The sequence below is a fragment of the Takifugu rubripes genome, chromosome 12 (genome assembly GCF_901000725.2).
Source record: "Takifugu rubripes chromosome 12, fTakRub1.2, whole genome shotgun sequence".
NCBI lineage: Eukaryota > Metazoa > Chordata > Actinopteri > Tetraodontiformes > Tetraodontidae > Takifugu > Takifugu rubripes.
In genome coordinates this window covers 9,481,915-9,506,390 of record NC_042296.1, presented here as the reverse complement: position 1 = coordinate 9,506,390, position 24,476 = coordinate 9,481,915, and the positions used below count along the sequence as shown (strand labels likewise).

Here is a 24,476-nt window from a genome sequence, read left to right as displayed (position 1 = left end):
TACTAATAAAAGTGACTCTGGTTCCATGTTGGGCAGCAACGGCAGCACATGGAGCCATTTTCTACCTCCTCATTTGATCCAGGAGAACGTGCCCAGTGGGGACGTGTGACTACTGCTACACCTTTATCACAGGTTCAGATGTGACCATCCATCACATGACATAAACGGCCGCTGTCACCCTAAAAACAAGCATTTGATCTGAACGAGTGGCTGCTGAAACAGACCAGTTCTGGTTTGATCTGGTTGCCAGTGTCTCCTCCTTCTGGGTCAGTAGTCAGCCCACCGTGTTCTCGGTCCTCAGTAACTTTGCTAACCTCACCCACGACCTGGCTCCTCTCAGAAGGTGTGGGCGGGGCTTCGACGTTTGCGCCGGAGCTTTTAAATCGATGCCGGAACCCATCAGTCCTGCTGAGCTGGTTCTGCCTTGCACAGATTCTTTCCAGGATTCCTCTCGACACCGCAGGTGACAACATCAGCATGACCACAGGCTCCAGGAACACGTTGCAGGAGCTGGTCAGCATGGCGTACGTCCTCCACTCCACATTTGTCTTCAACACGAACCCGACGACGTGTGTGGCGTTGTAGGGCGCGTAGCACACCACAAACACAGCCAGAGTGGAGAGGGCGATGGTCAGCGCTCTCCTCTTCCCCAGCGGACGCAGATTTGACTGCCACACCAGGGTCACGCACCGCAGCGTGCAGAACGTGGTCACAATTAAGGGTAAAAGAAACAACAAGATGGCCATCTCCAGGCGCAGGGGCAGCAGAACCTGCAGCTGGGACGCGTTGAAGTGCTCGTAGCAGACTGACGAGTCCCCCTGGACGGAGACAAAGCTCGCCCCTCCCTCAGCCACCAGGCCGATGCTGAGGTGAATCAGCACCACGACCCACAGGGCGACGCTGATGAAGCAGGACAGACGAGCGCGGCGGTATAGCTTGTAGATAATCGGAAAGGCGATGCTGAGGTAGCGGCCCACCGTCACCGCTGTGATGAACAGGCAGCTGCCGTACAGCGAGGAGTAGAGGAAGAAGCTGTAGACGGGGCAGATGGATGGCGGCAACGTCCAGTCCTGAAGCAAAGTCTCCATGGCCTTGACCGGCAGCCAGGCCACCAGCGCCAGGTTAGCCACGCACAGGTTGAGGGCATACACCACGTTGGGCGTGGCACCACGCTTACATGCTTTGCGCACGTATACGAAGAGGACCAGCAGGTTGGCAGGAAGGCCGAGTAGAAAGGTGAAGATGTAGACGGCGAGAGCGATGCAATCAATGTAAACCACCTGCATGTCTTCAGGTGAGGACAATCGATCATGACAAGAGGAAATCCACCAACCAAGTCAAGGTGGCAATAATATCCTGCCTCCGGCTGGTGAAGGAGCTGCGGTTTTTCCTGGATTCTTCCTCCGTCATGTTCAGGAGCCACTCCGAGGTACAGCCAACTTCAAAAACAGGCGCTGGCCAATAAGGTGCTGATGCATGTGGGCGCGACGGGGGCGAGGTGCAGTCCATATCAGGGCAAAGATCCAGATAAGCTGATGTAGCCACTCATGCAGAAGTCGGGGCATTTAGCGCATACCCTGCTGCCTTAATTGCCCTCTCCGTGGACGCCAACAGACAGGTAGCATCTGGCCCCGAGGTGAAATGATTCAGAATAATCGAGCGCGTCAGGAAGTGCACGGCTGCCTCGTAAAAGATCAGGCAGACGACGTGAAACGGAGGTCCTGACAGTACCATCATAAAAGTGCTGAAGCTGGGGGCAGGATGGCTCCGGCTCTGGGAAAGCAGACACTTGTTTGAGGTGTGATGGCTCCTCTCACTGGTTTATGGCTGAGGATGAGTTATGTTGTGTGAACAGGCTGTGGGAAGGAAGCGTCATGCTAAAGGCTTTCGGGAAGTAAAATGGAGCAGAAAATGACTGAGGTGTCACTGAAGCACAACCAGAGATTTTACTGGAAGTGACCTTTTCTGGAGTCACATACAGATTTCCAAGCGTGCACCTTTAAAGCGCTCATCAGAGTCACAGTCCATCAGACCAAAGTAGCAACCAGCTAATGCTGCTGTGGGGTCTATTACCAAGTGATGCTAGCTTAAGCGCTTCAACTGTTCTCTACACGCTACAGAAAATCAAACAATAACATCAAACAGGATTAATGATTCAGAAGAGGGTGGCCCGAGCATCTAAACCTACACAGAAGGAATGACTCAAAGACAGGAAGCTGAGCGCTGGTGTCCTGAGATAACAGCATCCACTCTCCACCTTGAGCTCCTGGTAGTATTCAGGCTTTTCTGTTGTTCACAGGAGCCTTTTGTCATTATAAATTTGATCACAGGTACTGAGACCATAAATAAGAGACACTAACAGGATGGCCAATTAACCAGGAAGGAGCTGTTAGAGCCTGTTGTCCTGGTCCAGCCCAACTCACTGTCGCTAAGGTTTACAGCTGTAATACCTCTGCATCACAAGATTCAGTCGGTGAAAGGAACCTTCTCTAAAACAAGCCAGAGGTATTGCTTCATTCGGAGACATTTATTTTCAGATTAAGAGAACAAAAACAGATCTGAGCCGTCACAGCGTCGGTTATTAGCTTTCTATTTCCAGCCTTCCTGCCTGTTTACCAGGCGTTTATACAGAAAGTGCCTGAGCTTTACCTTCCTGAGCTCCTGCCATTATCAGGCGCTCTGATCCAGAGAGCTCTGGCTGATCAAACAGTGACGGAGAAAAACAAAGTCATTAAAGCTAATGAGCGTTAGAGTAACGATCTCCGCGCACCAGGACGGGGTCACTTCCTTCTATTAACTTTGTATGCATCATTCATTATGATCAAAAGTGAAATATTGTCCCCAGTAAATGTTTGAAATAGGTGAAGCAAAAGATGAACATTTGACTGGAGCTCTTCGTCGGCCGTGGTCCTACTGGGCCAGCAGCCGCAGCTTGTTCCTCCCACTGGAGTCTGTGAGTGGAACCAGCATCGCTGAAGTTCTGTGAGGAGGCTGGGCCCAAGTCAGGCGTCCACGGGTGTTGAGACTGCGCTCTTCCAGGGACAGAGCTTCCCGTTTTCTGGAGAGATCCTGCAGCATGCGGGAATGGTGGAGCTTCATCTTCTGCAGGGAACCTCTGAGGAAAAACCAAAAGCTTCTCTTTATATCCGACCCCAAATACAAAAACCAGGCTGCAAATGAACGATCAGAAACCAAACCCTAAACTAAAGAATCAAATCCTCTGTGATTAATGCGGATTTCCGTCTCACTTGGCCTCGGACAGCTTTTGTTTCAGAGCCGCGATGCTGGATTCCAGCTGTTGAACTTCATCAATCAGACCAGACATCACCTGCAGAGAAGGCAGAAACGGCTGAAGAAAGCTGGAGCCGACCCAACGGCTCAGGCTGGTACCGGTCCCAGTCACCCGCGGACCTTGTCCCTGCAGAGATCCACTCCGGGTCTGCCGCTCCTGTTCTCCAGTCGCGTGTGAGCCAGCTTCAGGGAGGCCGTCTTGGCCCGCAGATCTGCATCCAGCTGGTGAACGTCAGCCTCCATCTCTGCCATTTCATCTTCCGTCTACAGGAGAGGTTCCGTCCGTCACCATGAGCCTCGGTCCAAACACTCGGGCCCGTTACACACACTTGTCCTACCCTCCTGAGCTGCCACTCCAGCTCGTTCCGCGCCTGTTCCTCTTGGTGGCTGCGCTTACGAAGCGCGAACTCTGTGGCCCGTCGCTGTGTGTCCAACTCATTCTGCAACTAACACCAGAAAACCAAGTCTTTCTTCATCAGTCTGTCTGGGTTATAGCATCAGATCCCGGGTTGTTTCGGACCGTACACATGCACACTTTGGGCTGCCACTGGACACACACAGACCTGGGCTCTAGTGAGACTCATGTCCTCTCTCCTTTGCTGGGACACCCGCATGGCCTCCTGGGCTCCAGTCACATTAGACTGGCTGAACTGGACCCACTCCTCAGGGGTAGAGGACCTGCAGCAGGAGCAGAACTCTAATGAGGTTCTGTGCGGGTGTCAGCAGCAGGAGACACGTGACTCTAGCGGTTTCTATTCCTGCCTAAACGTTCCATTATTCCAATGATATTGATGAACAGGCACATTGTCCAGTTTACCCTGGTGGAATCCTCGTTGGGTTGGTCTTCAGGGATATCTGCGGGGATTCTACTGTCAGTGACAGACAGGACAAATCAATGTCCAAGGCAGCCATCTTGTCTTGGATGTCAGCAGTCAGCTGGTGACGGGCCTCCTGCAGAACGCTGGACCAACGACAGACACATACGCACTGAGCCTTTTCTGTTAGGGTAGGTTAGAGTTAACCCTCTCCTCAGAGGTTAGGGTAGGGTTAGGGTTAACCCTCTCCTCAGGGTTAATGGTAGGGTTAGGGTTAGGGTTAGGGTTAACCCTCTCCTCAGAGGTTAGGTAGGGTTAGGGTTAACCCTCTACTCAGAGGTTAGGGTAGGGTTAGGGTTAACCCTCTACTCAGAGGTTAGGGTAGGGTTAGGGTTAACCCTCTCCTCAGAGGTTAGGGAGGGTTAGGGTTAACCCTCTCCTCAGAGGTTAGGGAGGGTTAGAGTTAACCCTCTCCTCGGGGTTAATGGTAGGGTTAGGGTTAACCCTCTCCTCAGAGGTTAGGGAGGGTTAGGGTTAACCCTCTACTCAGAGGTTAGGGTAGGGTTAGGGTTAACCCTCTCCTCGGGGTTAATGGTAGGGTTAGGGTGAATCCTCTCCTCAGAGGTTAGGGTAAGGTTAGGGTTAACCCTCTCCTCAGAGGTTAGGGAGGGTTAGGGTTAGGGTAAGAGTTAACCCTGTCCTCAGGGTTAATGGTAGGGTTAGGGTTAACCCTCTCCTCAGAGGTTAGGGTAGGGTTAGGGTTAGGGTTAACCCTCTCCTCAGGGTTAATGGTAGGGTTAGGGTTAGGGTTAACCCTCTCCTCAGGGTTAATGGTAGGGTTAGGGTTAGGGTTAGGGTTAACCCTCTCCTCAGGGTTAATGGTAGGGTTAGGGTTAGGGTTAGGGTTAACCCTCTTCTCAGGGTTAATTGTAGGGTTAGGGTTAGGGTTAGGGTTAACCCTCTCCTCAGAGGTTAGGGAGGGTTAGGGTTAACCCTCTACTCAGAGGTTAGGGTAGGGTTAGGGTTAACCCTCTCCTCGGGGTTAATGGTAGGGTTAGGGTGAATCCTCTCCTCAGAGGTTAGGGTAAGGTTAGGGTTAACCCTCTCCTCAGAGGTTAGGGAGGGTTAGGGTTAGGGTTAACCCTCTCCTCAGGGTTAATGGTAGGGTTAGGGTTAGGGTTAACCCTCTCCTCAGGGTTAATGGTAGGGTTAGGGTTAGGGTTAGGGTTAACCCTCTCCTCAGGGTTAATGGTAGGGTTAGGGTTAGGGTTAGGGTTAACCCTCTTCTCAGGGTTAATTGTAGGGTTAGGGTTAGGGTTAGGGTTAACCCTCTCCTCAGAGGTTAGGGAGGGTTAGGGTTAACCCTCTACTCAGAGGTTAGGGTAGGGTTAGGGTTAACCCTCTCCTCGGGGTTAATGGTAGGGTTAGGGTGAATCCTCTCCTCAGAGGTTAGGGTAAGGTTAGGGTTAACCCTCTCCTCAGAGGTTAGGGAGGGTTAGGGTTAGGGTAAGGGTTAACCCTGTCCTCAGGGTTAATGGTAGGGTTAGGGTTAACCCTCTCCTCAGGGTTAATGGTAGGGTTAGGGTTAGGGTTAGGGTTAACCCTCTCCTCAGGGTTAATGGTAGGGTTAGGGTTAGGGTTAGGGTTAACCCTCTCCTCAGGGTTAATGGTAGGGTTAGGGTTAGGGTTAAGCCTCTCTTCAGACTGCTCACCACATGTGCTCAAAGCTTTTGTCGATGTGCTGCTGCAGGATTTCCTGAACTTGTTCAATCAGCTCCACTTCCTTCTTCAGCTCCTCATCCACAGGGTCCATTACAAGCTCTGCGTCCCTCCGCCCGTCCCTCAGTGTCAGGCATTCTCTACTGACCTCCAGGGGAGCGGCAGTGGCAGCCAGGGTCTGCTCGGTTTCCTCCTTAGCCTGAGCACAACATACATGCAGCTGATGTTGTCTCCTTCCACCAGAATAGGGACAAATACTCAACATTTCTAAAAGAAGAATCCTAAAGCTCAATCACACACATTCACAATAGAAGACATGTACTGTTGCATTCTAAGGACACCACTGTTAGGGACCCCACCGACGCACCTTTCTAGTCCGTACAAAGTTAGGAAATAGCAGGTTAGGGTTAGGGTTGGTTGGAGTGAATTCGCCAGTGCAATTTGGGATTTGCATCATTTTTCCTTTGGCATTTGTTTGGTGGGTGGGAACATTTTTGTTGTGCTGCATTATTTCCTGTCGAATTTGTATTATGCGTTCTTGTTCTTGCGTCATTGCTGAGTTTGCAGCGTCCGTCCCCATCAACCACCCCGCTAAACTCATTATCAGCAATTACACAATGAAATTATACACAATGAATATTAACATTCCGCTCTTACGTGCTGCTGGAACCTTTAACTGGACTCACCAGGGCCAGAGCCTCCATCTCTTTATCCAGTTCCTGCGCGCATGTTTCCAAAGCTTCTTTCCATCGAGCAACCTCCCAGGCCCGGTCGCTCAGCCTGCGAGAGGTGTCACTCTCATCCCAGGCCGTCTAATGATGGAGGACACCTGAGTTACCTGTGAGGCACCAGGACACCGTCGCCACTCCCAGGCCTTTCCATGAAGAAGAGAAGGAAAAACCCACCTTACAGTTGGTCTGGTTACGGAGTGACCTCCCCTCCTGACGGATGACCGCAGAGACGAGCCGTTGACTCTGGGCTGTAGCCGACAGCTGCTGGTTGTTTCTCAGCCAGTCCAACACGCTGTGGTGCTGGCCGGGCTTGGAGGAGACAGCAGACATCCTGCTGGTGGAGCCAGAACCATGAGGAGATGGTGCTCAAGTCATTTTTCCAACAATGGCTCACCAACACGGAAAAGGCGGCTATTTACACACGATCTGTTGATGTGATCGATGTTTTTGTTTTAAACACAATAGCTCATATCCATAGTTGACAAAAGGACAAGATTAATTTAAAATAATGCAGAGAGGGACTTCTAAGGTTTGGCTCCACAAAATCCTTGGTCAGAGTTTCCAAGTGTCTGATGGTGTTATGATCATCTCAGAGTATTAAACCCAAATTACAGTTGCCACTGGAGGGAAGAACATGGTTTGATAAGGGACGAACATGGTTTGATGAGGGAAGAACATGGTTTGATGAGGGAAGAACATGGTTTGATGAGGGAAGAACATGGTTTGATGAGGGACGAACATGGTTTGATGAGGGACGAACATGGTTTGATGAGGGAAGAACATGGTTTGATGAGGGAAGAACATGGTTTGATGAGGGAAGAACATGGTTTGATGAGGGAAGAACATGGTTTGATGAGGGACGAACATGGTTTGATGAGGGACGAACATGGTTTGATGAGGGAAGAACATGGTTTGATGAGCGAAGAACATGGTTTGATGAGGGAAGAACATGGTTTGATGAGGGAAGAACATGGTTTGATGAGGGAAGAACATGGTTTGATGAGGGAAGAACATGGTTTGATGATGGTAGCACAGCAGCGAAGACGCTGGAATGACCGAGTAGAGAAGTATCTGCAGTGCATCTACAGATCTTCTCACCATCAATGGAGACCACCATGATGTCTGAAGGTAAAGGGGGGGGGGGGGGGGGGGGAAGTACACTAGTCAGTACGGAATAGAAAAAAATAGCTGACAACTGAATTACGGGCGCTCTGTTGTGGCACCTCCAGGCGTTGGGAATGAGGAAAGATTCCAGCAAGCGTTGTGATTAAAAACTGACTGCAACATTTGAGCTAGTTTAAGCCATTTAAGTAGTTGGGGTTAGGCTTTGAGCCAGGCCAGTTTCTGACAGGAATCAGCAACATCGTGTCCTCAAGTTGATAATTCTCAGCATGTGGGAACGAATGGAACAGCTCATACACTCATGGAACAGCTCACACACTCATGGAACAGCTCACACACTCATGGAACAGCTCACACACTCATGGAACAGCTCACACACTCATGGAACAGCTCACACACTCATGGAACAGCTCACACACTCATGGAACAGCTCATACACTCATGAACATTTGAGAGTTGAGGACGAGGCCCTCAGAAATGAAACAGCAGATCAGACGAACCGTGAAACCTCCTGACGTCGAGTGCCGAAAGCAACAGTCAGAACAAGCTGGGCTCGTCTCAGAAAACTAAAGAGAAAAGTCTGAATTTTACTCACAGGAATTCTAGAACGTTCAGTCGGTGAGCTCCGCTTCAGCTAGACACGGTATCATAGCAACGACAACACAAGCCGTCTCCTGGCAACGGTTCACCTTCCATATATGGGCAACGTCGACTGACGCGAAGAGGGTGACATAAAGCAACAAAGGTTTGCAACCCTTAAAAACCTTTAATACTCCTGCGTTAATTCTTGTGCAGTTTACAACATTTGGAGTTCTAACCTGTCACGTTTAATGTTTTACAAATGTACAATTATATAACCTAGTTGTATTAGACATTTTCCTGTATATTTATGGTTTTTCATTGGAGGTGTAGGGTTGTCCAAAATGATCCGTATAAAAGAGCTAAAGTAGGTCCAGGTGACATATATGCATTGAGACACATATATCCAATATATCCAGTCAGTCCTTCGTACATTCAAACAGACAAAAAGACAGGAAGGCATCAGAAACAGCTCTGATAACTGGGACTCTGGTACAAACGCTCATGTTTATTGTAGAATTATCATGCCAGTGGTTACGATTCCATGCTGCCGTGACAAACATTGTTAGGTATTGTTAAAATCCCCATCTGCTGGCCCAGCAGGTCCCGGACCAGACCGTAGATCTTTGCCCACCACAGTGCAGCAAGAGGGACCAAACGGAGGCGGGTCCAGAAAGACCCCACCCCTGAACCCCTTCAGTGCATTAGACCAGTGACCATCCAAGGTGACGCACACAAACCATAAATTACTCATCTTCATACTCACACACCTGTATGTTACACATCATAAAGACACACCAGGCAGTAAAATCTGGAAGGGAAAGTCTTCATTGAGTCTGGGAACCACTTGCCAGTGGTCCAGTTACCTGAGCTGTGGGAACACATGGATCCTGCTAAGGCCCCGCACTGAAAACTCCCGCGTGTGCCGTCGGAGCACCTTTTGACCTCAGGGACACTGGACTGTGGTTGTAAAGGTTGTGAGCTCTGTCTGCCAGGTGAAGTGTCCGCAGACAAAATCAAAAGTTACATTAAAATCCTAACTATGTACATGAGCCACAGATGGCAGAATCGTCCGTGTTAACGGTCAACGTGTGGCGGGCAGGAGTCTCTCTCGCTCTCTCTCTCTCCTGTCCCCATCTGTGGACACGTCCCTCTACAGTCTAATCAGTCAAAACTCAGCTGGAGCGATTATTCATGTCACGCTTGGTTTAGACATGGTGGAAGCAGAAGTGGACATTTCTGAAAGTTCAACGTGAAGCAACTTAAATGGGGCGGCAGCTTCATAACGGGAGACACGGCGCTGCGGTGCAGAGGTCACGCTCCTCCCAACGCACGTCCCACCGGCCGCAAAAGCCAGGGTCCACGTCTCAGTCCTTCAGTGTCCTTCCACAGCCCCGCGAGGCTTCCGCTGTGCTCCAGTGTCAGATGGAAAGTGGCTCTTGTTCCCGTCCTGGTATTCTCCGGATGAGGTCCAGCCTGCACTCACTGCGGCGTTGCGTCTCCGTTCAACTCGATACCGTGCTGCTGTAGCTGCGCTCGGAGCAGTGCATTGTCGTTTTTCAGCTCCTCAATCTAAGAGAAATATAACGGTAATCATAAAGATGTGACGCAACCCATGAATCCTTGTTAGCTCTACAAGCATCTACATCCTGTCCAGCACGGGGACGCATGTATGAAAGCAATATGAAGGAACCTCCACTTATGAGAAGCCAATTTGTGGAGTATGATTTATTGCCATTGGCCAAATATTAGTGTATGTTCTTACTGTAACTACTAATTGTACCGTAACTGTGGTGCTGGGTCACAACTGTGGCCCCTAAACACTGAGACTGTAGCAACATAGTTGTGGTGTGTGCCGTGAACCTGTTGCCTGAGCAGCTCGTTGTCCATCTCCACCCGCTCCACCTCTTTGTAGCTCTCCTGGAGCTGCTGGTTGTTCTGCCGCAGCTCCCTGATGTAGTCGCAAGCTTTGGACAAGATCCCTCCTTTACTCTGGAAACACAGCAGATGGTGAAAAGGTCACGCCTCACTCTCACAGACAGAGCAGAGGTCAGCAGGGGGAGCAGAGGTCAAGGGGGGACAGACGTCAGCAGCAGACATTAAAAGGTCAACAACTAATGGGACCCCTAGTTGGTACTGTAGTACAGACCATAACCCCACACCTAATCTGGACCCTAATCCATAAACCTGACCCTCATGTCCTAACCATGACCCCCTGACCCCTGTACTCACAGCTCCAGTTCTGCTGTCAACACTGCAGTCAGGGATGATCTTTGAAAGTGTGACAATCCAGTTGTTGATCTTGTCTCTTCTTCTTCTCTCCACTGCAAACATAGAATATAGAATAATATATAACACAAACTGAAAAAGTGAAGAGACTTTGTATTACAGAGTCCAAACCAAGAGGCCCCCACCTTCGTTGTGTTGTGCTCTTCGCCTTTCATCTCTGGGTGCCCGCGAACCTTCAACCTTCCTGCAAAGACACAGACACCCACACTGAGCAGTGGATTATTATTATTATTATAAACGGTTATCATTCTTCAGCATTAACCAGACCTGGAGCTGTGAAATGTACAAAAACACATGAAAGAGAGAATCTTTTGACTTCTGCCAGTGCTATTTTGGCTTTTTAAAGAACTTTCTGTGTTTTGAAATGCTTTTAAAAAGGAAATGAAAATGCTTATTAAGGAGTTGTAATAATAATAGTAGTCGTACTCCATGTGCAGTCTAAACTACAGGCTGAATTTAAATTTAGGCCACGAGTCTGACTGGGCAGTTCCAAAGTGGGGATGCTGATCTTGGGGGGGGGTCTCACTGCTCTCACGGGGGCATCAGGCTGCTTTTACTGAGCCTTAAATCTTCAGTCACAGCGGAGCTCCACCCAACACAACCAGGCTGTTCGTTAAAACTTTGAATTCATTTCATTCATCGGCAAAATAAAAGAAGGTGCCGCTAAGGTGCCGCTAACATCAAATGAAGCTGACTTAGCAGCAGCTACGGCAGCCTCACAGGGTCAAACTTCAGAAGGGTTTAATATTGATGCAACTAGTAGACAAGAGCCTGTTTAATGGTGTAATGCTCAATAAACAAGTAAATGATTAACAGCAGTTCAGGGAGGAGTTCAGGTTTGAGATGAATCATCTATTCTTATGTTTCGCCATTTGATATTAAAGCACATTTATTACATTTAATAGTACAAATGAATTGAGCGGCTGTCTGCTCTGAACAGGACTCTTGTTCACGTGTGACATTTGTGCTCTGCATGATGGGATGGACGTATGTGAAAGTTCTTCTCACCAGTTTGAACTGCCATGCTGCAACATCTGGCTTTCACCAAGGTCTCTGGGAATGGCAGGTAAGTAGGACAGAGTGGTTTTCAGACGCCTTATACGACCAATATTCTAGAGATGCTTGCTTTGATAGATTTCTACACACTGGGTCAAAATGATTTACTCCAAGCACGAGAGGGCAGCGTTAGTGCAGGTGGGGTTAAGGGACGCGTGGATGTAAAGGTGGACGTGGGCCGAACCCACGGAGACAGAGCCCAGGTGCTTCCACAGGCAGGCTGGGGCGAATGTGCACAATCCTGCAGCATACTCACGCAGTGTAAGTGTGTGTGCGGGGAGCGATGGTACGAGGGGACGCCGTCTGCAGCACCTCCGGGTTCATCATCACGTAAAACTGACCTACAACAACAACAACAACAACATGAGCAACCAGCCACATCATTTGGTGCTGCTGGAACCCAGATATGAGCTGGATCAATGAAAGAGGGTCAAAACTGTTATGTGTTACTAGGACCTCCATGTGGTCCAGAGCTCCTGACTCCACCCATGTTGGCAACATTCTCTCACTATGATAGAACTTGAACGTTCTGACAGCAGTTCACGCTTTAGTGCCGAGTGGCTGAGGACTGGGGGGCCCACCTCCTGCCTGTGTGATGGTCGGGTCGGCCGTCGCCTGCACCGACACGGCCGTGGCTGTTCCATCGCTGACGGTGGCGGCAGGAAAGTAAGCGAAGCGCGTCTCTGCTCCTACAGTCTCCGCAGCAGGACTGCTCCCATTGCTGAAAGGGTTCTGGATAACAGCCTGGCCAGGAAAGAACCAAAAAAGGGACATCAGGAGTTCTGTTCTCAGCACCTTTCCCTGCTACATGTATTATTTCATAACTGACTCAAAGTCTTTCCTGACACGGAGGGAAAACTTTTTCTTTTAAGAGCCAACAGGGAAGACGCTCTCCTCCTCCACCTCAGAAGCCCAGGTTAGTTAAAACTGGCTCATTGGTTTTTAATGAGCTCTCGAATAAACTCAATAAAAACGTTGGCCCTTCTTATCTAGTAAACATCAAGATGGTGCTGACCCAAACGCTACTGCTGGTTCTGTCATCCTCCAACAAACTACATAGACTCTCCCGACCCGTCTGAGGTTTCAGGAACGTTGGTCTGAGGAACTCTAGGGGTTAACGCTGAGGTGTCAACGGGCCGTTCTGTCTGTTTGCTCACCTGCGCGACGGCCTGAGTGGCTCCGGCGAAGGCTGCGGTGGAGACGACGCTGACGGCACCACTCCCGTCAGCGGAGGCTTCCAACTGCTCGTCGGTTACCTGAACCACACGATAGGTCACCTGGAGACCAACCGAGAGGAGAACTCAGACCCTTCAGCACAGCTCATCGACATCACTGATGCACAGTGCTGAAAGCCCGGTCTGGCCCGACGGGTCCGCACACATGCAGGACACCCACTGGGTCGCTGCACGGGTTCACCGGCACTTTTAAAGTCCGCTTTAATTCGCACCAACGTTCGGCTTTTAAGGCGATGAGAAACTCTACAATAATCCGATTGAGCTGAGTGAAAAGAAAAAATGTGATTCTTTATCAACCAGCAAAATGTCTCATTAAAATAAAGAGCCCAGAAAGCCCTTTAAAAGCTTTACTCCCGTCAGCATGAACGTGTGGAGGAAGCAGATGGTCCAGACAGGCTGGTGGGGCTGTAGCCACATCGGTGCCGAGCCTCGGCACTGGGACCGCGACTCAGGCCTGAGCCTCTTTACAGAAATGTGCCGTTTATCTAATAATTCGAATTCTACGTTCATTCATTAGTCTTATTGGATTAATACAAGCACTTTTAGAGACATGCGTCCATTTCTAGACGTCCCCAACCGGCAAACCCTAAAGGAAGTGAGGAGTCCGAGTCTTCATAGGAAGACGACCTTGCGGTTTTGTGGGAAATGCAACAATCTGTGATGGGAGCCAGAACACTGCTGAGAAGAACGGACGTCTGACCTGCCCTCCATTGTTCTCTGTACGGAACTGGTACTGAACGTTGTCAGCGAACGCAGCCTGGGGGACACCGGCGATCACTGCCGTCTGTTCTTCCGTTACCACCGAATCTCCTGCAACACACCCACAACACGCTTCAAACCTGACACACACAAGGGCCGAAAAAGTGCGTCTGGCAGCAGAAAGTTGCACGTATTTCCTCCAGAAACCATCAGGAGGTTGGATGGTGTTGTTTGTGCCATTAATGACTCTCCTGCAAAGCATTCAGCTGGGGAAAAGGTGACACGTGTTGCAGTGCACAGGTCTATTCTAGATCCACATCGGCTGCTTTTTGTAAATATGACAGCCGTTAGTATTATGAGAAGCAGGCGCCCACCTTCCTGTAACTGCACCACCTCTTCTGTTTCCTGTTTGTCGTGACTGAAAACACAAAGAAAGCACCAGTGAGCTCGTTTCCATCTGAATCTAGCGTGCACACGTCTCAGAACATCAGGACTTTTGTTGCAATGGCGCCCCCACGCGGTCAGACACAGGCACGACAACTCACACATACAATAAAAATCTTTGGGGAGAAACAAGAATCGGATTTTCTTCCACCGTCAGGGCGAAATTCCTCCCGACTCGAAGTGAAACTTAACCAAGTCTCAATGTTTGTATTCTGAAATCTCACATTTATACACAGCTACCCAGATTTAAAAGTACTATTGTGCGCTTTATAGAGCAAAAATGAATAAAGGGCTATAAGAGTTTAATGCAAATGAAAATTAATTACAGATGCTGAACATCATTTGCTGAAGTCAACTTGTTTTTTTCCCCGTCAAGAGAACCAACTAAAAGCGTCGGGTCCGATTTGGACAAAAGCTCCGCATCGGGGTGTTTAAACGCAGCTTTAGAGCAACTTTGCAGCAGCGAAGGACGCAGCTTTTTAATAAAGAGGGACATTTATGAAGAGCAGAACTGCGCCGAAGCTCGACAAGCCTTTAGGCCGTGTTGGGAGCCATGAGCAGGAAGCGGGGCCCCTCACCTCGCCGAGCTGTCCAGACTCTGCTCCAGCAAATCCATCAAGCCGCTTTAAAGGCCGATATTCACCACTGACGCTGGTCCTCGGAGATGGGAGCGCTGATCACGGGGACAAACACACGGGTCATGTGAGGAAGACAGTCCGGGACACGTGAGGCTCCGAGCGGCCTCAGATCTAAAATGGAGGCCGCTGGCGAGCAGGACGAGCGCGTCAAAGGAACAGCCGCGAGCGGCGCAGCGAAGACGGGCGCGGCGGCAGCGGCGAGGAGGCCGAGTTAGAGCTGGACGATGTCGGGTTATTGGAGAGGATTGAAGCGCCGAGGAGAGCAGAAAGCAGGCCGAATGAGGCTGGAAACGAGGCTTTTGTTGCTGCGCGCTTCGCGCCTGCTGCCGCTGCTCATCCGCGCAAATCTGCGGGCTGTGCGCGCTAAGACGCGGACTGGACTCGCTGCTGCGCCTGCTAGAACCACATTTCTGCCTCGATGGCCCCGGATTTTCTGGGATTTCCTCTTTATTCACCGCCGGACGCTTTAATTCTGGACCAAAAACCGTGATGTTGAGCGTAAAGGTGGTTTATTACTCCATTAAATCTCATAAAATACATGGAATCATTTACATTTTCTTTGCTTTGTTTACAAATAGTGTGTTTTATACTTAATTACAACTGCTGTCTGTTGATTTAGTAACTCGAAAGGGGTTTTTTGTGGGTATTTTGGGGTGGTTTGCCCAGGTGACCGCCGTGATCCAATCCGGGTTTTCCTTCGAACCACATGACTGCTGTCAGCCATGAAACATGTCGGCCCTTCTCAGACAATCTGTCGCTTTTAGCTCCAAATTACAGCCAGAATCAGGAGAAGACGCTTTAATAAGAGGACGGGTTGTCTTTGGACACCCCATGGGGTCCAAGTATCGAGCAAGGAGGGTCCATATTGCGTAACCCGAGCTGTTCATTAATAAATGCCCCTTTCGTCATGTTCGCATTAACGCCACCGACACACACAAACACACACTTATTTTATAACTGATTTTTATTATTACTGTTCTGAAAACTGCCCTCAGTCTTTACTTGGGTTTACACTTAATGATGTAAAATTTTCAGCATGACTTTGTAATGTGATCATTATTCTATCAGTTTGTCTCCATAAACCAAAAAAATAAATCCACTTCTTAGTCTGTGTGCAGTAACATGTCTGCAGATTACAACTGATTGATGCATCACTTCAGTAGAAAGCAAAGGTACAATACCAAAGGTGTGTGTGTGTGTTTGTGGAGGCCCGTTTCTTGTCCAAAACTCTAAAACCAAACCCTGCCGCTAAGACAATCCTCGCTCTTTAGGAGGGAATTTGGGCCAAATTCAAAGAGGTTGATTATCAATCCACTCTCTGGATGCATCAGAGTCTGGACTCTGTGCCAGCACAGGAACATTCAAGATCATAAATGGGCCTGTAAGGTTCCCTCTGTATTCAGGGAGACGTCTGTGTTTGGAGTTCAAGCCGTCTCTAAGGCAACAGACCTGTTTAAAATTATCCCCAGTGTGACTTTTTTTAAACTGAGGGTGACTCATTTATTCATCCAGCACAGAGCCGGAGGAAGACAATCAGACACGCTGCCAAACCAGCAGCCAACGTCTCTCCTCCCATTACATTTTTTCCTACATGGGCACTCTCAGATGTGCTCCGAGCACAGAAGGAACAGTCGAAACAGTCCTGAGGACGCAGCAGAGACGAGTCACTTCTCCAGCCTCATCCAACGGTAAATGTCAGCTCAGACACTTATTTCTCTTTTCAAGCTTGTGAAAGTATTTGACTTTGCTCCTCAGCTGACAAGAATTTAACTTTAAATCGCTTTTTCCAGGCAAATCTGTGAACTTGCTGTTGCATCTGTTTTAATCATTCTGTGTTCAAGACTAATGGGGTCTATCTTTGCTGGGGCAGATAAGTGAAATGGCAACTCCTAAAAGCACTCCACGAGGAGCAAACTCCCCCCTCTCCCCCAACCGCATCACCCGTCTTCAGGAGAAAGAAGAGCTGTCTAATCTCAACGACCGCCTGGCCGTCTACATCGACAAGGTGCGCTTCCTGGAGGCTGAGAATGCGGGGCTGCGTCTGCGCATCACCGAGTCTGAGACGGAGGTGAGCCGAGAGCTGACGGGCCTGAAGGCGGCCTACGAGGCCGAGCTGGCCGACGCCCGCCGGACTCTAGACTCTGTGGCCAAAGAGCGAGCACATCTGCAGCTGGAGCTGGGCAAGCTGAGAGAAGACCACAAAGAGCTGAAAGCAAGGTGGGTCACAGCCACGTTTCTGCCCGCGCACGTGTGTGTGCATGTGGCTGGAAGAAAGGCGGGGTGGCGTCGGGCGGGGCAACAGCCTGCAATGGCGTGTTCTGGGGGAAAATCCTTGATATGAGAGGCTTTTCCCTCATAATTAAAGTGGAGATGACAATGGCAGAGGATAGCTGACATCCCAGAATGAGCCACAACATTTAATGACATTTAGTACTTCTCTAAAATGTGAGAGTGAGTGAGTAAGTGAGTGAATAAGTGAGTGAGTGAGTGCTAGTTCGGGCCACACCTCAGTCCGTCCCGGCGTGCTGATGCTGAGGCGATGACTAACTCTTTCCCCAGGTTTTTTCTCCTTCACCAATGACTACGTGGCAGTCTTCAGTCTTCAGAGGCTCTCCTCTCCTGCCAGTATTATTTTCCATAAATATTGAGACAAAGAAAAAAAAAGTGTTTGGCCAAGCCAAGCCGTTGCCATGGCAGCGCCTTAGCCAAACTCCAAAGGTTGTGGCTTGTGGTTTCCAGACTCACATAATTGGAACTAGATGATTGAGGCTGATGAGTCATATGCACCAAGGACATTTCCCTTTTCAGTTTCTTTTAATAGTTCCTATCTGTTTCCACACAGAAACCAATAGTGGTTCTCTTCTGCTCTTACAGGAACACTAAGAAGGAGGCTGACCTGGCTGGAGCGTTACAGAGACTAAAAGACGTCGAGGCCTTGCTAAACTCCAAGGACGCGTCTCTGACGACAGCTCTGGGAGAGAAACGCAGCCTGGAAGCAGAAAACAGGGACCTGAAGTCACAAATCACCAAGGTGACCTTGAACCCAAACTTCTTCACATCTCCCCTCTGTTGTGGCTGTAATATTGACTTTTTTCCTGCCTTCTATTAATGTGTATTCGTGTAAAAACATTATATTTGCTCATTATTAATGTATCTGGATAATTCAGTAACAGATTCATGTCACCTTTTGGACTTGCTACCATCTGATGTTTCATAATAATATTTCTTTGCTGTTGGTCTTTCACAGCTAGAGACCAGTCTGGGAGATGCCAGGAAGCAGCTTCAGGATGAGATGCTGAGGAGGGTGGATGGAGAGAACCGCATCCAGACCCTAAAAGAGGAGCTGGACTTTCAGAAGAACCTCCACTCTGAGGTCAGTTGAATCTCTCTTAGAAAAGAACTTTAGTGCCCCCAGATCCTCTATGGACCCGTCTGAGGCTGGTAACTCTCCTCACAGGAGCTGCGGGAGGTGAAACGGCGCCATGAGTCCCGTGTGGTTGAAGTCGACAGCGGCCACCAGCAAGACTTTGAAAGCAAGCTGGCAGAGGCTCTGATGGAGATGCGTAACCAGCAGGAGCTGCAGATCCAAATGTACAAGGATGAGCTTGAGAAGACCTACAACACCAAGGTAGAACATCAGCGCAATCGCTTTACAATCTAAAAGCAACAAAAAGTCAAAGAAATCCTCACTCTCATAAAACATCTAAGCTGTCAAAAGGTTTATGAACTGAGGTTGTGAGTCATTTCATGGAATTAAACGAAACTACCTTTTGGGCTAATCCTGTTATTCCTCTGATCTGGTTTCCTCCTGTTAGCTGGACAATGCGCGGCAGTCAGCCGACAGGAGCAGCCACTTGGTCGGAGCGGCGCACGAGGAGCTGCAGCAGACCCGGATCCGCCTGGACTCCATGTCTGCACAGCTGAGCCAGCTGCAGAAACAGGTGAGAGGACAGGGAGCGCCCCTGCAGCCACAATTCAAAGCCTTTAAGACACCCACGAGGCTTTGTGCTCTTACACAACACACAATACTCTCTTTTCTCTCCAAGAGATATTATCAACCACCCGTAGCTGCACCAAACTGAATAAATGTATTGTTACCGAAGCCAAGAGACTGATGTGATTCCTCTAATTCAGCTGGCAGCCCGTGAGGCAAAGATAAAGGACCTGGAGGACGGCCTGTCTCGGGAGCGGGAAACCACCCGCCGGCTGCTCGGAGACAAAGATAGAGAAATGGCCCAGATGAGGCAGAAAATGCAACAGCAGCTGGATGAGTATCAGGAGCTGCTGGATGTGAAGCTGGCTCTAGACATGGAGATATGTGCTTACAGGAAGCTGCTGGAGGGAGAAGAGCAGAGGTATGTTGGCCCTTCAGCAAAGGATTCTGGGTATTTTAGGGTGGAACTCTCAGTGAGGTCGATAAGAATGAAAAAAATAAAATAATTCTATGATCTGGAAGAGTTTTCCAGTAGTAGTCATGTCTGGAAACCTGATCGTCCCCACAGGCTGCGTCTGTCACCCAGCCCGCCACCAACCAAGGTGACAGGAAGTCACTCTTCCAGTTCAGCAGTTCACTCTCGAACACTCCAGCAGAGTCCTATGAACTCCGCAGCCAAGAGGCGCCGTCCCAACGACACGGACAGCGAGGCGTCGAGCGTTGCAGGCGGCACTATTGCCCGCACTCGCATTACCCAGCAGGCATCAGCCAGCGGACGTGTGACGGTGGATGAGGTGGACCTGGAGGGGAAGTACGTCAGGCTCAGCAACAAAGCTGACGAGGTGAGAGTTGAGACACCGAGACATATCTGTCAGCGGAGAGAAACTCTGATATTGTTCCAACAAATCCTGATATCTGACCATCAGGATCAAAATTTGGGGAACTGGCAGCTGAAGAGGCAGGTGGGAACCAATCCTCCCATCATCTTCAAGTTCCCTGTAAAATTCAGTTTGAAGGCAGGCCAGAGGGTGACGGTGAGCAGCGTGTCCATCTGCATGATCACACATCATTTGAATACTCCTAATTACAGGCTACCGTTAGCATTTTTGCATATCTGTAAATTACAAAGTCTAAATGGACCATTTATATACTGCTGGATAACTTCACATATGGTGCACATGACCCCTAACCCCTAACTCCTAACCCTGACCCCTAGCTCCTAACCCTGACCCCTAGCTCCTAACCCTGACCCCTAACTCCTAACCCTGACCCCTAACCGGCCAAATGGCTTGATGTTCTCCAGATCCATCGGATCCTATCCAACCTGTACAACCTGACATCCTCACTCAGAATTATCTCTAGAGGAGGTGTTCTTTGGACAGAGAGGCTGAACTGAATATGACAGAACAGGACTTTTACTCATAAGTGAATAAATTACGTGGGCTTTATTCATCGATCTGGTGATTCTTGTCAGATTTGGGCCTCTGGTGCTGGTAGAACCCACAGTCCTCCCTCTGACCTGGTGTGGAAGAATCAGCCCTCCTGGGGCACAGGAGACTTGCTGCAGACCATCCTGATCAGTGCCAACGGGGAGGTAATCCGGCACTTCCCAGTCCATTTAAGCACTGTCTGAAATGAGAAGTAAATTAACCAACGCAACATTCATTTGTCCTCCAGGAGATGGCCATGAGAAAGGTCACGCGCACACACTTTGAGGACGAAGACGACGACATGGTGAGAGGAGCTGTGTGCATGCAGATACTATTGACACTTGGATGGAAACAACTTTCCAACTGTTTCAATTCCACAATCTTCCGAATCAGTTCATTTGAAACTAGACGGTGGATAACTACTATGTATAGTCAGTCAGTCAGTCAACCAGTCAGTCCCTCTTCAGCAGGTTGCTCACAGCACATGTGGGGACAGTGAGTACAACCTGAGGAGTCGGACGGTGGTCTGCGGCTCCTGTGGTCTCCCCTCGGACAAATCCAGCAGCTGCTCTGTGACGTCAGCCTCCCGCTCCTACCGCAGCGGCGGCGGCAGCGGCGGCGGCCTGTCAGAAGGGCTGCTGCCACATTCTTACGTGTTCAGCACCAGCACTCCTCACAAGGTGACACCCTTAGCTCCTCCATGAAAGCTGCAGTGCCCCTGTTTAGGATAACTTTGCTGACCTTTCCTTTCAGACTGGAAGCCGGATGGAGAGCTGCCCAATCATGTAGCCCTGCAAGTTGCTGAAGTGCCTCAGATTATTGAGATTTTCTTATTCTTAAGCCACAAGTTACTCTTCAGGTAATTTGGAAAATGTTTCCAAATGATATGTAGTCAGTAAAACATTAATGATGTACACAATGAAGGCATGCGTACGGTTACTTACTGAAACCACATTGTTGACTTTGATTATAGCTATTTTATGATTTTTTGTCATACCCTTTTTGATATTCACCTGATCCTACTTGCCACTTCTTCAGCTTGAAAATACACAACGGAATGTGTACATTGACCTCAGTTTTGCTGCATTATTTGAATTTTGTCTGTTTTTACTGATATCAATAAACATTTTTCCAGACTTTGTCATAATTATTATATTATTAACTAGAAAAGAGCACTTGAACAGCTCTGAGCTGCTTGGCACAGCTCATTTTATCACATATTGTAACTTACATCCATAGTATAGTGTATAGGTATATAGGAAACAGTAATACGGGATTACTTTATGATCAAAGTCCCTCTGGAAACCAGAACATCATTAATATGTAAACATCTCTTCCTTGATCCATTATCCAAATTTCCTGAAAATTTAATCAAAATCTGCTGATAACCTAACCTAACCATAAGTTATTCTACTAAAAGTCAGACAATAAACAAGGCCGACAGTCACATGGCCGGATGTAAAAAATAAAAGGTTCAAAGATCAAAGATCGGGAGCAGCATTGTGCCTGGTGTAAAAAGAAGAAGCAAACGCTCATCTCGTCAAAACCCTGTACAATTTAATCCACCTCCTCCTAAATGTGGGTTTTTCCAGAAGTAGATTAAAGTGTATAGTAATTTTTACAACAAATGTTAAAAAATCATATTTCGCTATTTTCACCGGAAGAATAATTATTGTGTTTTATTTTGAAATTGGATCTGACTTCCGTTCATATGAAGCCGGAAGTGGGAGAAGTGGCCGCGCTGCTAAGTTTGCTAAGGTTACTGTTTTTAACTGGCATAATGTCACTCTGTAAGATTGTTTAATTGTGTGATCATGTGTCGTTTAGGTATGTTTTGGTTGCAGTTTTAGGACTTGTATTGTAATGACGTCCAACAAATGCTAAATGTTAGCAACGCCCCCAACTAAAGCTGTCCGGTAACTACATTACTAAAAGACGTGTGATTAACGTCTGCGTGTGTACACAGAAGTCAATTAAATACCTAATTGGTACAATTAAATAGTTGGTTGAGTTGTTTAATAGCAGCTGTGTTGAATGGGCAGATTCAATGTATTCGGGATCATTTGCATGAAGTGAGTTCGGTCGTTTCCTGCAGAACAGAATGTAATTCTCGTCATGTTTAAGTCGTGTTTGATCATTTCTATGCATCAGGATTCCGTTTCACTCCTTGTGTAAAAAGACCCAGCAGGAGGCTCTGCTGCTCCCTTCAGACTGAAGTGATCTTTTCCTTCTTCAGTTCCGAGGCCACCAGTTGTGGACGTTTGGATCCAGCTGGATGTTGAGTGTTAAGACTCTGTTCGGAATTGGCTTCCTTGTGACCTCACGAGTTGCAGCGGTCGTCGCTCAGACGGGGTCATGTCAGCTGAACACTGCAGCTAGCAACCACAGACCTGCTTCCAGCATGACCCAACCCATCAAATACCTGGGGTAAAGCCTTGTCCTGTCCACACTAAAGTCCAAACCATGTCCTGACTGCACAGACTGTCTAAACAGATGATTGACTGCTCTGCAGGCAGGAGGAGGCCCAACACATCGATGAGGAGCTCTTTAGTGAATATGGCTTCAGCGTGGACCAGCTGATGGAGCTGGCTGGACTCAGCTGTGCTACAGCCGTTACCAGGGTGAGACGTTTGACAAAGATCTTTTCCTGTCAGCTGAGGAGTGAGGCTACAGCGTCGATTCTCTGGTTCCTTTCCTGCAGGCGTATCCTCTCACCTCGCTGGTCAAGGCCAGTCCTTCTGTGCTGGTGATTTGTGGACCAGGTAACAATGGAGGCGACGGCCTGGTGTGCGCCAGACATCTGAAGCTTTTTGTGAGTGGCCTTTACTCACGGAGCGTAAACTGTCTGCAGCTGTGACGTTTGCTGGTGCCAGCTGCTCAGTTTCACGACCTTTAAGCTTTCTGGCAGTTAAGATGTGGTTTCCTGAGCGGATCTGTTCTCTTTAAGACAAAATGAAGCAGGTAAAAGTTCTGGAGGTGGTTTAAGTGTGACACATGAGAAGACGGTATGAGCACAGTGCAGGTCGTCGCTAGACGCTTGATGGACTGGTTTCAGGGAGCGGCTCTTCTTCCAGGGAATCCTGATCCAGAAAGTATCACCTTTTAAAAATGCAAATGTAGCAACAAAGACGATAAAAGACGCAGAAGCGCCAACGGCTTTTAGCCTCATGACTTTCTAGTTCCACGTTCTAAGCAATGTGAAGATATTTCTGAGCAGAGTGACATCTTTAGTGCTCTCTGGCAGGGATACGAGCCCTTCATCTTCTACCCCAAGAGGCCCAACAAACCTCTGTTCCAGGGTCTGGCCACACAGTGTGAGAAGATGGAGATCCCTTTCCTGAGCGACATGCCTGAGGTTTGTCCTTTATGATCCATAATGGTGGACGTGGTGTCACCCAGGAGCCTTATTATGGACTCACAGACACACCAGCATGGTCCATGGTCCACAGTGGTGAGATAAGAGGGCAGATCTGTTCTGCTGGGGGCATATATGAGAGTCAAAACACTCCAACCTGAACCCACGGGCAGCTGTAACTCAGTGCACCACAAGAGGGCAGCACACACACAGCAGACCACAGGAAGTGAACAAGTGCTGCTGAGGCGTTAATGTGGAGGATCTGCTTTCTCAGGCCAGCCTGATTGATGAGGCCTACAACCTGGTGGTCGACGCCATCTTTGGCTTCAGCTTCAAAGGGGCTGTCCGAGAACCCTTCGGGTCCATCCTCGACGTGCTGAAGAACACCACCGTCCCTTTAGCCAGCATTGACATTCCCTCCGGTAGGATTCCAGAACACACCCATCCGTGCGCTGATGGGAGGAGCGGGGAGTGAGGATCAGGGTGTGACGCCTGTTGTCTCTTTAAAGGTTGGGACGTGGAACAGGGCAGCGCCGACGGCCTGCAGCCCGACACGCTCATCTCGCTCACCGCACCCAAGAAGTCCGCCTCGCTGTTCAGGGGACGCTATCACTTCCTGGGAGGACGGTTTGTGCCGCCCAGTCTGGAGAGGAAGTACCAGCTGAACCTGCCCAAGTACCCCGACACCGACTGTGTGTTGAAACTGTAGGCGTGAGGTGCGTGTAGCTTAGGATCTGGAGGAGAGTGTGGAATGATCTTAGTCTGGTTCCCAGCCATTGTCCTGCCCCCGTTTTCCAGCCATTGTCCTGCCCCCGAAGCCTTGTTTTTACCCCCTCCTGTCACATCTACATCATCATAACTGTCCCGTCCAGATGATCCTGCCAGTCAGAGTGGTGAAGCACAACAGGGCCCAGACTGGTGATGGTCTCTGGGACTGGGAGCGCTGTACGAGACAGGGAATGGTCTGGAAAAGCAGCAGGTGCGGGATAATCTTCTATTATGACAACACTAACAACAATTGCCCTCAGACTTGCCCTCTGGGCTGCTGGTGGTGAGATCAGAAAGCTCTGCTTTGACAATAAAATCAATAAAAGCAAATGAAAAGAAGCCGTGTCCATTATTCCCAGTCACCATTCCAC

General features: G+C 49.1%; 5 protein-coding genes across 14 annotated transcripts; 2 read left to right on the top strand and 3 right to left on the bottom strand.

Annotated features, from left to right (window-relative positions):
- Positions 1-179: 179 nt before the first annotated feature.
- LOC101071595 (free fatty acid receptor 3) lies at positions 180-1,286 on the bottom strand. Its single transcript, XM_003969234.2, has one exon. The coding sequence runs from the start codon at positions 1,284-1,286 to the stop codon at positions 180-182; it is 1,107 nt and encodes a 368-aa protein (XP_003969283.2).
- A 1,221-nt stretch (positions 1,287-2,507) lies between these two features.
- On the bottom strand, positions 2,508-8,600 carry tekt2 (tektin 2 (testicular)). Of its 3 annotated transcripts, none has more exons than XM_003969235.2 (10): positions 8,274-8,600; positions 6,731-6,887; positions 6,512-6,637; positions 5,819-6,024; positions 4,109-4,252; positions 3,855-3,969; positions 3,630-3,737; positions 3,412-3,555; positions 3,249-3,328; positions 2,508-3,115 (listed from the first exon to the last, which is right to left on the bottom strand). In XM_003969235.2, the coding sequence occupies exons 2-10, from the start codon at positions 6,884-6,886 to the stop codon at positions 2,911-2,913; spliced, it is 1,284 nt and encodes a 427-aa protein (XP_003969284.2). In that variant the 5' UTR covers position 6,887; positions 8,274-8,600; the 3' UTR covers positions 2,508-2,910. The 3 variants fall into 3 exon arrangements, with proteins under 3 accessions (XP_003969284.2, XP_029700747.1, XP_029700748.1); XM_029844887.1 differs by having other exon boundaries at positions 6,731-6,890; positions 8,274-8,340; XM_029844888.1 differs by having other exon boundaries at positions 6,731-6,982; positions 8,274-8,337.
- A 145-nt stretch (positions 8,601-8,745) lies between these two features.
- Positions 8,746-15,055, bottom strand: usf2 (upstream transcription factor 2, c-fos interacting). Of its 5 annotated transcripts, none has more exons than XM_011609335.2 (11): positions 14,559-15,053; positions 13,911-13,954; positions 13,538-13,647; positions 12,760-12,858; positions 12,184-12,346; positions 11,859-11,943; positions 11,555-11,599; positions 10,672-10,730; positions 10,490-10,581; positions 10,121-10,249; positions 8,746-9,829 (listed from the first exon to the last, which is right to left on the bottom strand). In XM_011609335.2, exons 1-11 carry the CDS (start codon positions 14,594-14,596, stop codon positions 9,740-9,742), a joined length of 954 nt encoding a protein of 317 aa, XP_011607637.1. In that variant the 5' UTR covers positions 14,597-15,053; the 3' UTR covers positions 8,746-9,739. The 5 variants fall into 5 exon arrangements, with proteins under 5 accessions (XP_011607637.1, XP_003969285.1, XP_011607638.1 ...); XM_003969236.3 differs by having other exon boundaries at positions 12,760-12,879; positions 14,559-15,051; XM_011609336.2 differs by lacking the exon at positions 11,555-11,599 and having other exon boundaries at positions 12,760-12,879.
- LOC101072260 (lamin-A-like) lies at positions 14,985-21,118 on the top strand. 3 transcript variants are annotated; one of them, XM_011609339.2, is made up of 14 exons: positions 14,985-15,122; positions 16,131-16,306; positions 16,489-16,835; positions 17,493-17,649; positions 17,866-17,991; positions 18,076-18,246; positions 18,434-18,559; positions 18,753-18,973; positions 19,121-19,394; positions 19,479-19,586; positions 20,027-20,146; positions 20,230-20,286; positions 20,453-20,662; positions 20,736-21,118. In XM_011609339.2, exons 3-14 carry the CDS (start codon positions 16,498-16,500, stop codon positions 20,769-20,771), a joined length of 1,944 nt encoding a protein of 647 aa, XP_011607641.2. In that variant the 5' UTR covers positions 14,985-15,122; positions 16,131-16,306; positions 16,489-16,497; the 3' UTR covers positions 20,772-21,118. The 3 variants fall into 3 exon arrangements, with proteins under 3 accessions (XP_011607641.2, XP_003969286.2, XP_029700746.1); XM_003969237.3 differs by having other exon boundaries at positions 20,450-20,662; XM_029844886.1 differs by having other exon boundaries at positions 14,987-15,122; positions 16,136-16,306; positions 20,450-20,662.
- Positions 21,119-21,669: 551 nt separating this feature from the next.
- naxe (NAD(P)HX epimerase) lies at positions 21,670-24,444 on the top strand. Of its 2 annotated transcripts, XM_003969196.3 has the most exons (8): positions 21,670-21,740; positions 22,219-22,409; positions 22,495-22,603; positions 22,684-22,794; positions 23,227-23,337; positions 23,612-23,759; positions 23,847-24,053; positions 24,210-24,444. In XM_003969196.3, the coding sequence occupies exons 2-7, from the start codon at positions 22,258-22,260 to the stop codon at positions 24,044-24,046; spliced, it is 831 nt and encodes a 276-aa protein (XP_003969245.1). In that variant the 5' UTR covers positions 21,670-21,740; positions 22,219-22,257; the 3' UTR covers positions 24,047-24,053; positions 24,210-24,444. The 2 variants fall into 2 exon arrangements, with proteins under 2 accessions (XP_003969245.1, XP_029700652.1); XM_029844792.1 differs by lacking the exon at positions 21,670-21,740 and adding an exon at positions 21,878-21,898 and having other exon boundaries at positions 23,847-24,444.
- Positions 24,445-24,476: the final 32 nt, after the last annotated feature.